The 13,277-nt window shown below is 48.2% G+C and overlaps 1 protein-coding gene across 7 annotated transcripts in view; it reads left to right on the plus strand.

Annotated features, from left to right (window-relative positions):
- The window catches only part of Clec16a (C-type lectin domain containing 16A), a 189,224-nt gene that overhangs the window by 74,319 nt on the left and 101,628 nt on the right, over positions 1 to 13,277 (plus strand). For all 7 annotated transcript variants that reach the window (XM_052194096.1, XM_052194095.1, XM_052194091.1 and 4 more), the window contains 4 exons: positions 2,676 to 2,798; positions 6,231 to 6,340; positions 7,038 to 7,082; positions 9,007 to 9,057. In XM_052194096.1, the coding sequence (XP_052050056.1) occupies positions 2,676 to 2,798; positions 6,231 to 6,340; positions 7,038 to 7,082; positions 9,007 to 9,057 (329 nt within the window). The remainder of the gene's footprint in view (positions 1 to 2,675; positions 2,799 to 6,230; positions 6,341 to 7,037; positions 7,083 to 9,006; positions 9,058 to 13,277) is intronic.

Raw genomic sequence — 13,277 nt, forward strand, 5'->3', positions numbered from 1 at the left:
GACCTGCGACAGAGCTGGCAACCAGAGCTGGCTGTGCCAGTAGACTGGACATCAGAATGGAGTGGGAAGGGTGAAGGTCCAGCAGAGGATGAGTCAGTGGGGACCTGCAGCTGCTAATGAGACAGGAGAGACTCCCAGCTGAGGACCAGGCCTTCCTTTTGATGTGGATGCGAACAATCTGGGTGATGACTGGATTCCTGACTCCAGTTTCTCTGTGACAAATAGTGATTAGAACTAGTAAAATTCGGCCATTTAAACAGGCAGATTTAAGAAAATGCAAAAGCTCGTTTGATCAGAGACCCTGACACCCTAGAAGCTGCTGGTGAGGGGGCTGCTGCACAGGGTGTGCCAGCCTGGGCACTGGGCATGTGTGTGTGTGTGTGTGTGTGTGTGTGTGTGTGTGTGTGTGTGTGTGAGAGAGAGAGAGCGAGAGAGAGAGAGAGTGTGTGTGTGTGTGTGTGTGTGTGTGTGTGTGGCCCTGGTGATTCGGAATGGTGGCTGCTTGGCTGGCTGACTTTCCGGTTAGCTACATTTGATTCCAGCCTCTCTTTTCCATGTCTTTTTCCCTGAAGCAGCCCCAAGTAAGATATTCTCCTCTTAGTAGATATTTTCCCCCTTAGAAGACAACTTCAGCCTGAAAGCCTTGTTAATAGAAACCAAATGTGAGCTCAAGCCTTCCCGTAAATCTTAATAGATGAGACACTGCCCTGAAACGAAGGGCCCACAGTGGGAAGGGTTGCCTGACAGAGGAAGGCGGTGGCATGACTCAGCCGGGCCACATAATAAAGTCTGGTTAGTATCTGCAATAGAAAACGCAGCCTTCATCTTGGGTCAAGTCTGAGAAGAGGCTGTGTGGAGCAGCTCTGTAGTTCCAGCCTCTCCATTTCACTCCCCTCCCCACCCCACCCCACCCTGCCCTGCCCCCACCATTTACCCAGGAGGCACTTTGGGCTTTGGGATTTGTTTTGTTTTGCTAAGAAGTTACTGGAACACCACCCAGAGGTATAGAAAAGCTGAAAAGTGGGCGACCAGGTTGTGACTGTGAGAGCTGGCAGACACAGATTGCAGCTGACACAAGCTCAGAATGAGAAGTACATTAGAAACCAGCGCTGTGCACAAAGCAGGTTTCTCTGGGAGCCCAGCAATGCCACCTCTACTGTCTTAACAAGGTTCTAGATGAAACACCACCTGGTACTCAAGGGTTCTGAGAAGCGCCACATCCCCCAACTAGAATAACAGGGATAGCTCTCTTCAGGCATAAACTGTCCACAGGGGTCTCTGTGCTTCAGTCAAGCACTGTGTTTATTTCTACAAGTATTTCTCAAGTACCACATCAGAGGAGAGGACAGGAGTTTGCAGAGTCCTGCCCCGGCCCCAATCATTGTGGTAGCACTGGCAGGTCTTCCTGCCATCCCAACTCTTGGCACCTCTTCAGGAAAAATATTATCATGGCCTGTGATTACTGACTTGCTCATTCCCTTTCCTTATCCACCCTCCACCCTGCCCTTTCTTTTGTCTTTTATTATATACTATTCGTTTCCTCTGGGTGCAGGAGTATTTCTTTATGTCTTGGTGATAGATAGACTTTATGAGTTTTACTTTTTGTACACCTGCCTAGGCTAAAGGTTTGATTCAGCCTCTCTTTGCTGGTCTCCTCCTCAGGAGGAGGCTGGCTTCTGCTCTGCTCAGTGCAGAACCTGCCGCTAACACTGTTGGGTATCCCACTTAGCTCTTTGCTTTCATCAGGAAGAGCTTAAGGCTATGCCTGTTGGGGCCTTGTGGTCTATGCTCTGCTCCTGGTCTCTGTGCGCACAGAGAGAGAGGGCTGCCCTTACAGGCACAGACTCGGCCGAGAATGGCAAGGGGCTGCCCTGGGGAGAGCTGCTCCATTTCTACCTCTGCCTCACTGTCAGAGGTGCCACCATTGGCCCCAGAGCCATCCTCCTCACTGCTAAGTGCCCAACAGCCCTTGTTTCTAATAGAGACAGAGTAGGCCTTGGGCCACAGTGACTTCAGTCAATAGTCATTGGCTAGAATGTGAGAACACTGTTCCATATGGCTTTCATAGTTACTGTTAATTTTCACAGCAAGTTGATGTCCTATTCACAAATAGCAATAGCAAATAAATGTTTTGTATAATTGTGCGTGTGTGTGTGTGTGTGTGTGTGTGTGTGTGTGTTCATATGTTCATGTGTTCATGTGGGTTCAATAGGTATGGGTACATGTTCATGTGTTTGGAGGCTAGAAACAAACTTTGGGTGTTCCATAGTTATCATCCCCCTTGCTTTTTATGACAAGGTCTCTCACTGGCCTAGAGCTCACTGATTGGGCTAAGCTATCTGGCCAGTGAGCCGGGATCTTCTCAGTGCTAAAATTATAGTATATTGCACATACTATACATGGCATCTGGGGATTGAACTCGGGCCCTGATATATTCTTGAGCAGCAAGCGTTTTACCAGCAAAGGCATCTCCCCACCCTCAGAAAATATATGTTGTGATATATCTTTGCACATTCAGTGTGCACAGAACCCAGATAGAAGCTAAACCAAGGCAGAGGCCAGGCCTGAAGTCCCTGAGCTGGCTGCTGCAGACTCCACCTCCAAAGAGCCTCTCGGAAGAAGGCTCCCACTCAGCGGCTTTGCCAAGGGCCATTTTTCTTCTTTCTCCATTCCAGGCATGGATCCTGAAAAACTAAAACGAATCCAGCTCCCAGTGCCAAGTGAGGCTGAGAAAACCACCTACAACCATCTGCTGGCCGAGAGACTCATCAGGATCATGAACAATGCTGCCCAACCAGGTAGCCCTATCTTGGGGTATGCGAGGGAACCAGAGTCCTAGCCAGGCACATAGCCATAGGTTCTAGATCCACTCTTTTTGAGAAGCTGGAAGCTCTCAGCCTTTCCTTTCCCTTAGGCAGCAACACCTGCCTTCTGTTGCAGGCAGGACTCATCTCTGGAGCTGTGTACACCCTCAGGTGTAATCACACCTCTCTTCCCCCTCTACACCAGCCTTTCTTTGCTGCTTTCATCATAGCTGGGACCCTCCTCTCTGGGGAGTCTGAAGCCATATTGTGGAGATGAACTAGGCTAGGACTCTGAGAGAATCAACAGGTGTGAAGGTCAGGGGAGGATACACTCTTGTGCCCATTGTCTCCAATGGTTTGGCTCAGCATCCATCTGTAGCCAGCCACTAAGGCAATGGTAGCAGTGAGGTGAAGCTGTGGACCTAGGCTTTCCCAGCTGGAGTAAGAACAATTTTTACTCTAGGAGATATGTGACTATTACTAGAGACATTTTAAACTGAATGGCTAAGAATGTTCCTGGCCTAGTGTAAACACCTCAAGTTGCCCAGGACCTCTATAGCCCACAGTTGTCTGGCTTGAAATGTCAGCAGTTGTGTGGTAGCTCTGCAAAGAGGAGAGAAAGATCACTAAAAATGAGTGAATGCATGGGAGATAATCTGAAGAGAAGTATGGTTAGAGCAGTCTCGTATGGTAAGCCTGGATCAGGTCAACTGCAGTTGGCCAAGCACCGACTGTGTGTGTTGCTATGCTAGCAAGTGGGAGAGGGACCTGGAAAGCCAGCTCATGGGCCTCAGGGGACAGTAGATATCATACCAGCCATGGGATAGATGCTTTCTTATTGGGTCCTACATACAAGCCAAGAGCCACATCTGATGCTCTTCAAAGTCACAGAAGCTGTAGACTGTGGCGATGGGGATCTTGGGCTTGGAGAAAAGATCAGGACAAGGCCAGCACTGGAGACCCACATGCATGGTCATTAAGGCCTAGATGAAGAGAGGGGTGTCATTGATTGAGCCCTTGAGACCCTGCCTATAACTAGAAGTGACAAAGAAGAGACACCCTAGAACCCTGAGCCAGGAGAAAAAGGACATAGAGTATGACTCAAGACATTGGGTACTCACCAGGTCAGTTATTGCTGAGAAATTAATTTAAAGAAGGCAGAACCTTTTCCTGGGACTGGGGAGTCAGGGGTAAGTTGGGGGGGGGGCAGGGGAAACAGTTGCAGCCACATAGGTCAGGGCATTGGGGGAATTGTGCTGTGGTCAAAGATAGGGTCAACTCTGGCTGGAACTTGTGAAGGCAGGAACTTAATGGCCAGCAGAGGGAGTAGAACTGCTCTGGAGAGGCACTTAACCTCTGAGTGGAGAGGGATGCAAGGTCTGGAGTGGGTGGGTGGGCTGCAGAAGTGAACAGAGACCGATTTTCCCTGGGCTTTTAGCATGCTAAACAAGACCAGCTTTGCACACATATAGCTTTGGCATTTGTAAGCACAAAATTTTTTCTTCTGTTTCAACCCCACCTACAGGGATGGGGCATTAGTGGGCTGGTGTGTGGGATGTGTCCTTGGAGTGCCCCTGCTTGGGCCTCAGTATCCTAGACCTCAGGGACAAAGCCCAGAGACTCTGCTCCCTCATTCTTCTACTACACTTCCACCGTTCATTAGAAATAAAGTGCAAAGGGCTGGAGAGATGGCTCAGTGGTTAGGAGCACAGACTGCAGGCTGGGCAGTGGTGGCGCACGCCTGTAGTCCCAGCACTCTGAGAGGCAGAGGCAGGCAGATTTCTGAGTTCAAGGCCAGCCTGGTCTGCAGAATGAGTTCCAGGACAGCCAGGGCTATACAGAGAAACCCTGTCTTGAAAAAACCAAATACAAAAAAACAAAAAAACAAAAAAATCAAAAAACAAACAAAAAAAGAGCACTGACTGCTCTTCCAGAGGGCCTGAGTTCAGTTCCCAGCAACCACATGGTAGCTCACAATCATCAATAGTGGGATCTAATGCCTTCCTCTGGTCTGTCTGAAGACAGTTATAATGTACTCACATACATAAAATAAATAAATACTTTGGGAGAGAGAAAGAGACAGAGAGGGAGGGAGGGAGGGAGGGAGGGAGGGAGGGAGGGAGAGAGAGAGAGAGAGAGAGAGAGAGAGAGAGAGAGAGAGAGAGAGAGAGAGAGAGAGAGAGAGAAAGAAAAGACCCGTGTGACAGTTTGCTTAATAGTAGTTGGCCTTAGGTTAGTCAATGGGTATCTTCCCTAGGAGGAAAGAGATGGCTTCTAGTAGCAAGTAGTTACCTTTCCAATCCAGAAAGTGGCAGAATCCCAAAAGCATTATTAAGCCAGTGCCCATCCCACCCCCACTGCCCTAGCAGATTTCATAAGTCAGCCATTGTGTTTGTGTTTGCTTATCAGTTTCTGCTTATATAGTCTAAGTTAGTCTGGGTTGGCTTTCTGATAACTGTGACCAAGTTGTGATGAACTTCATGCTGTGCTAACCAGCACCCAGGCCTGGAGCCAGGTGCTGTGTAAACCCCCGGAAGGAAATCTCTACAGACACCCAGTGTGCTCAGCCCTGTGGGAGAGCCCCTTTCTGGACAACTTCCAAAGACTGGTGATGTCAGCAAAGGCAGGGGTGGCTAGTGCTGGGTGTCAGGCCTCACAGTACAAGGAGAGCCTGTGTTCTTCTGCTGTACTGCTGGGCCCCCCTTGCCTGTGGTCGCCTAATCAGGAACAAGGGTGGGAACACCTAGGGCTCACAAGTGTAGGTGCTGAATGAAAAATAAAATAAGAAGAGGATCTGACAACTCCTAAGAGTGCAGACGGGCCCTGTAGAGATAAGGGAGAAGTAGCAGAGAGGAGAGGCCAGGCTGGACATGACAAGCAGACTGAAGTGGGCCATGAAAGCAGAGAGCAAGAGTGCGAGAGAGGTGGCCTGGACAGGACTAGTGTAGCCGAGTGGCTGAGTTATATAGGGATCCGGCTGGGAATGGGAACTGGAACCCAGCCCTGAGGGGGGTTTAGGGCGGTGAGTGGGATAAGAAGGACTGAGTGACCCTTGTCCTGTGTGTCAGACTTAGCAGGGGAGGGCCCAATTCTATGAAGTCACATGACCCACAGTGGGTCTTACAGAACATGTGGGTGTATATCCACACCTGGAAGAGGGAGACGTGCTGGACAGGCACAGCTGCAGCACAGCCTCCCCCGCCTCCGCCCACCTTCTCTTGCTCACACCTGACAGAGGAACTTAACGGGAGCGTGGACCCATAGCTTCCTAGGAGGGGGATTGAGATGTGTTGGTTCCTACCCCCATGCCCATCCCCAGAGTGCCTATAGGTGGTGGTTAACCTCAAGGAAGGAAAGCAAGAGCCTTGTCTTTGGGGTGCACACTGGACTTTGAGGATACTGGGCTGATTCTGATGTGCTCTGCAGATGGCAGGATCCGGTTAGCTACACTGGAGCTCGGCTGCCTGCTCCTGAAGCAGCAAGTGCTGACCAGCTCTGGCTGTGTCATCAAGGATGTGCACCTGGCCTGTCTGGAGGTGAGACCATACCTTTTCCCTTCCCTTCCTATACTGTTGTCCCTCAGGTGAGGAGATCAGTCATGAGGCTCCTGGCACTGCCTGTTCTTGACATCCCTAGCCTAGCTCAGAGAAGCTAGACCTGAGATACCTGTGATCCCACCCCTACCCTGCCCAGGGTCCTGCTGAAGCCCACTTGTCCAGAGGGGCCTCCCTCCATCCAGAGCACTGGAAGAGTTCCAAATTCTTTCATTGTAGTGACTTATTTTGGGGTGATCTGCTTCTGGATTAGCCCTGGAGTTTTCAAATGTTCCTTTGTGTGATAAAGCTTTTATACATGCAGAAATATATCTACCTACAGTGTGTGTGTGTGTGTGTGTGTGTGTGTGTGTGTGTGTGTGTGTGTGTGTGTGTATTTGTGTGCACACACATGGAGGCTCAGCATATTATATCATTTCTCATTATTTTGTTCCTTGTTATGATTTTTAGAAAATGTAGGAAGTACAGAGGTGAAAAAGAACAACTGAGAGTTGATCCTTATGTATATCTGTTCTGATCCACTCTACACACACACACACACACACAGGTGAAAGAGTTTTGTGTTTTATTAAGGAGGAGACATTATAACTGTATTCCATAACTGACTGCCCTGTTTAATTGTGTCACTCATTGTTTCCCTCACATCTGCTTCCCTCACACCTTCTTTCTTCTTCAACAGGGTGCAAGAGAAGAGAGTGTCCACCTTGTTCGTCATTTCTATAAGGTACTTGGCAGCACAGGCGGACAGTAGCATGGATGGGATATCTCTCAGGAGGATAGGGTGGTGGAATCTAGCCTTGTGTAGTGGTATGGGGGTAGATATATGCACACAGGTTTAAGTATGTGCATCCTGTGGTATGCATGTAGAGGTTAGAAGAACCTGGAAGATCTGGTATACTCCTTCCATTGTGGAATATGGGGATCAAACTTGGGTCATCAGGGTTTCACCGAAAGCGAGCTTACCTGCTGAGCCATTTTGTTGGCCCTTCAAGTACTTTTCCACACTTGTGAATGTTGGACAATAGCACTTAATCCCACAGTCTCTTACAAGAAGAATAAAATTTCTGAGGACTTACTATTAGTTTATGGCAGATTGTTTATCAGTTACTCATAAATTTACTGTAATCTATGAGAGGTACATGGATGACAAAGTAAAATTCATAAGTTATATCTCCTAATACATAGAAAACTACTATGAATCACTCATGATTTTTATCAATTACATATTGTTGATATCTATAAGTATGCATGCTAAGAAAACTCATGGCAGCATCTGAAGCATCATCTTGAGTTTAGTGAGATGACCTTTGGGATCGGAAGGATTTAGAGACATTTGTCTCAGGTTCTTGCATGAAGAGGTCCACTTATATCAGTGTCGGACAGTTTTGTTGGCCTCTGACCATGAGGCATGTCTTAGTATAGTTGGGCTGCTCTGAGAAGATGCCGTCATAGCTGTCATCCCAGACACAGAGACATCCACGATGACGGCAGAGGTCAGGTCTGCTGCGGCCATTCTCTCACCGCACGTCTCCACATGGGGGATGCGTGGGGTGACTCGGATCCATCCACAGGGCGAGTCATCCTAGTGATCTCCTCTTGTGATCTCTGCTCACACGGTTCCTGCTGGGCTGGGCGGTGGCAGCACAGCCTCTCTGTCCCCCTGCCCTTGCTTGCACTTGGCCTGCCACCATTGTTGTTTTAACTGAGCTAAGCCCAGTCCTGTAATCTAAAAGTTCACCTTGCCAGGACCAAATGACCTGGTCCAGTTGCAGTTGTAGACAGACGCCAGAAGAAAGAAGGAACCCTGGGGCTGTCTAGTGTTCTTTGGACCTCTTCCTCCACAGAACTTCTAGAAACCTGTCTGCCCCTTGAACGCGCTGATGTGAACACAGAAAGGCACAGAGTAGCCATTTCCCAAATGCTGCCCCTTGGTCTGGAACAGAAGGAAAACTGTGTTTGCATTTTATTCCCAGCCCAGGGAGACAGGCTCTGAGGCTGTGCATTATTTTGCCTTCCCAGTGAGTGGCCTGGTAGACATGGGCTCCAGCCTGTTGTTTTCTGACACACACACCTTTGCCATCCCATTCTTACAGTAAATCTGGTGATGCTGGATTCTGCCCAAGGTGGAGTCCTGTGAAGTCATTGTCCTTAGCAACCAAACGCAAGACTTCACTCAAAAACAAATAGACTAGCCATATAGACTTAGTGCTAGTGCTGACAGCTGTGCCTCCTCCCCACCTAGGCACAAGCCTCACATGTTTAACATGGTGACTTAATAGCATTTCCCCCTTTCTTGTCCACTCTGGAGAAGTAAGGGATGTTAAGCACTTGAAATCTTAACCTTATCTATGTCTATAAGTAATTCTATATTATTTATATATTATCTTCTTTTGTTGTTGATGTGCTCTAATTAGCTGATATGACTGAAGAAACTCCAGCTTCAAAGAGCGGAGGCTGGAGAGCAGTGCATTTGATATTTGGCCCTTTATCTGTACATGTATGCTCACTTTCACATGTGTGTTTTAGTTTCTGGGATTTACAAGAACTCGTAATGAAAAGCAGATGGCCTTCAAAGTCAAGTGCAGCCTTTGTAATGCTGTTTATGAAGGTGGGATAAGCGCCTCTTTACTCCCTTCCTGTCTTTGTAGGGAGAAGAGATTTTTTTGGACATGTTTGAAGATGAGTACAGGAGCATGACAGTAAGTACAGAACCAGAACATACAGAGGCTGGCGCATAAGAACATACAGAGACTGGCACATAAGAACATACAGAGGCTGGCACATAAGAACATACAGAGGCTGGCACATAAGAACATACAGAGACTGGCACATAAGAACACACAGAGGCTGGCACATAACATACAGAGGCTGGCACATAAGAACATACAGAGGCTGGCACATAAGAACATACAGAGACTGGCACATAAGAACATATAGAGGCTGGCACATAAGAACATACAGAGACTGGCACATAAGAACACACAGAGGCTGGCACATAACATACAGAGGCTGGCACATAAGAACATACAGAGGCTGGCACATAAGAACATACAGAGACTGGCACATAAGAACATACAGAGGCTGGCACATAAGAACATACAGAGGCTGGCACATAAGAACATACAGAGACTGGCACATAAGAACACACAGAGGCTGGCACATAACATACAGAGGCTGGCACATAAGAACATACAGAGGCTGGCACATAAGAACATACAGAGACTGGCACATAAGAACATATAGAGGCTGGCACATAAGAACATACAGAGACTGGCACATAAGAACACACAGAGGCTGGCACATAACATACAGAGGCTGGCACATAAGAACATACAGAGGCTGGCACATAAGAACATACAGAGACTGGCACATAAGAACATACAGAGGCTGGCACATAAGAACATACAGAGACTGGCACATAAGAACATACAGAGACTGGCACATAAGAACACAGAGGCTGGCACATAACATACAGAGGCTGGCACATAAGAACATACAGAGGCTGGCATATAAGAACATACAGAGGCTGGCACATAAGAACATACAGAGGCTGGCATATAAGAACATACAGAGGCTGGCACATAAGAACATACAGAGACTGGCACATAAGAACATACAGAGGCTGGCACATAAGAACATTCAGAGACTGGCACATAAGAACATACAGAGGCTGGCACATAAGAACATACAGAGGCTGGCACATAAGAACATACAGAGGCTGGCACATAACATACAGAGGCTGGCACATAAGAACATACAGAGGCTGGCACATAAGAACATACAGAGACTGGCACATAAGAACATACAGAGGCTGGCACATAAGAACATACAGAGGCTGGCACATAAGAACATACAGAGGCTGGCACATAAGAACATACAGAGGCTGGCACATAAGAACATACAGAGGCTGGCACATAAGAACATACAGAGGCTAGCATATAAATTTGCAGAGGGCTCTGTCTCATTTGGGGCTTTCTGGTCAAATGACAAAGACTGTTAGTGAGGTAAATACGATTGCCACCACCACTAAAACATCAGAGTATATTCATCGCTATGCCCCTGAAGTGTCTACCTTTATTGCTTCCTAACTGTGTTCCCTTGGGCAGGTTACTTGCATTCTGAGTCTGGCTGCTTGTCATCTGTGCAGTGGGGCCCATACCTCTTGAGTTGCCCTAAGCGGATATAAAATACTCAGGAGCTGGGCTCATACTGTGCCAATGTGAAAAAGTACATATGTCCACATCTCCCCTGCTCCCTGGGTTTTGCTGGGGAGTTTATTTGTTTTGTTTTGTTTTGTTTGTCAGGGTTTTTTTTTTTCAGTTTTTTTCAAGACAGGGTTTCTCTGTGTAGCCCTGGCTGTCCTAGAACTCACTCTGTAGACCAGGCTGTCCTCAAACTCAGAAATTCACCTGCCTCTGCCTCCCAAGTTCTGGGATTAAAGGCGTGTGTCACCACCGCCTGGCTGCAGGTTTTACTCTAGTGATTATGGTCCGTCCTGAACAATGTTTAGCGTTCTCTGGAAATACAAAAGGGACATACCCTCAGCCCTGCAACTGGCGTGTGTCCTCAGCTGGCCCTTAGAAGATGAGCCTTGATCTTGCCAGCCAATGTGGGCCAGGCCTCACTTAGTGCAGCTCCATTGCTGCATTAGGTAGTGGCACTGTGTCTGTAAGGTAGTCAGAGTCAGCGCATATCATTAAACAAAGGTGTCCTTTACTGAGGACTGACTGCTTGCAAGACTGAAAAGCATGTTGTATATATTGAGTCTGACACAAAACAGTCTCATCTTAAAGAAAATAAGATAGTCTGTTTTAGAGCCAAATATAAGTGACCATGTCCAGTACTCAGACTGCCCCATACATGTTTTGTTAAGGAACTTGTTTCATGGAGTCACAGAACAAAATAAAATTAAATCTAGACACTTTCCAAATCCATTGACAGGAACTTCAAGTGGCAGGTTATAGCAAAGTGAGGGAGGTCTCTATTGTAGGTCTCAGAGGCTGTCTAATGACATTTAGATCAACACAGTCTAAACAGTCTCAGCCAGCAGTCACAAGGACAAGAGCTCAGACGAAGGTGAGCAGCAAATGGCTGCCGAGGAAGCGAAAGGTGGAGGCGGCAGTTTGGCGCCTAGCCTGAAACGTGCCAGTCCCCATAGCCAAGAAGCCCCCACCAGACTGCTCTGTAGAGTCTCTCCTGCTTTGCTCTCCCTTCCCATTCCCTTCCCTTCCCCCTCTCTCCACATACTCATGGCCATCATGGCCATGGCCAACCTCTGCCTTTCTACTTTCTCCCTCTCTCTGCCTTTTTCTGCCTCTACTACCCTCTTAACCCCACTACCCATGCCCTGAATAAACTCTGTTCTATACTAAAAGAAGGAGGAGGAGGAGGAGGAGGAGGAGGAGGAGGAGGAGGAGGAGGAGGAGAGGAACAAGAACAAGAACAAGAAAGGAATTGTTCTCTCCCCCCCCCCCTTTTTTTTCTGCTTGGGAACTTCAATCTAGAGTCTTTACTATGGAAGAACTGTTGCCATTGTTTCCTTTATCCAACTGAGGGAAAATGGGAGTCAGAGAGGCTGGGTCATGTCCCTAGGTGTGTGCAGCCTGCTAGTGTCAGAGCTGGGCCTCCATGGAGAGTGGTCCTCCCCGCTGCCCCTCTAGAGCAATAAGTACAGGTGCGGAGGCCTGCGGTCCCTGCCTCTCCCTGGAACAGGACAGACTGGAGATGACAGCTTTTCTGCTTTGTTCGTCTCTCGGCCCCTAAGTAGCACTCGGTAAATAGAAGACAAGTGATCTTTTTCATGGACATAACTCACCAAAGCATGAAGTGATGGGGACATTTATAATGAATGTGAGTGTTTAAGGTGTCAGAAAGAGAGAAGCATACAGCATGCTAAGTGCGCCCTGGCTCCAGGGCTCTGGCAGCCAAGCCCTCACCTCCTCTTTGTCACTGCCCCCCTCCAGGCATCCATGGATCACTTTCAAGGTCATACTTCCTGTAACATGTGGGTTGTCGTGGCTGTGGCTGTACCTTCCTGGCCCACACAGCCCCAGCTATGCCTAGGAGCGCAGCTGGTACTTTCCCCCTTCAGCCCATCAGTCACAGCGGGAGCAGGGAGCAGGGTTTCAACTTCTCTAGTGCAGATTCCCTCCCAGAGTGTGGTCTTCTATGGTACCCTTTTTAGCTTGGAAATGTAAACTCTACACATTGTTTATGATTTGGAAAAGTTGGGGCTCCCAAGCCCCTGAAGTGTCTGCCTTTATTGCTTCCTAACTGTGTGCCCTTGGTCAGGTCACATATAATCTGAGCCTGTTTGTCATCTCTGCAGTGGAGACCTCTGAGTTGCCCCAGCCAGATGTGAAATACCCAGCAGTAGGCCTCACTCAAGGCCCATAAGCCAAAAATGTGTTCCCCTTCCCTCATCCTACCCCACAGGAAGCTTTCTGGGGTTTGCTTATTTTACTCCAGTGTTTATGGTGTTCTGCTATACAATGCTTGACATTCTCCAGAAATACTAAGGTGTCACGCCCCAGTCCCTGCAACTAAAGTTAGTCCTCAGCTGCCCCTAGGAAATTGGCCTCGAAGCTAACAAGTGACGCTGGTCTGAGTGCCACTCAAGCTGGTCACATATTCCTTAGCAACCCAGGTTTATTGTTAAAGGGATGATGGACCTTGAGGCTCGCTGTTATCCCCCAACCCCACGGAGAGAGTGGAAGGAATTCCGTGGAGGAGACTCTGGCATTGTAGGAGCATTGGATGGAGCCTGTCTGTTCTATGAGAAGGCCCTGCTGGAAAGCCAGTGCCAAGAACAGCCTGGAGTGGGAACATGGACCTGCCACCCTGCTCTGGTATACAGGGATTTAGAGAAAGGGACTCGGGCCTCTGGAAAACAGCATTTAACATGTCCCACAAAGGAAGG

Source organism: Apodemus sylvaticus, chromosome 10, assembly GCF_947179515.1.
Source record: "Apodemus sylvaticus chromosome 10, mApoSyl1.1, whole genome shotgun sequence".
NCBI lineage: Eukaryota > Metazoa > Chordata > Mammalia > Rodentia > Muridae > Apodemus > Apodemus sylvaticus.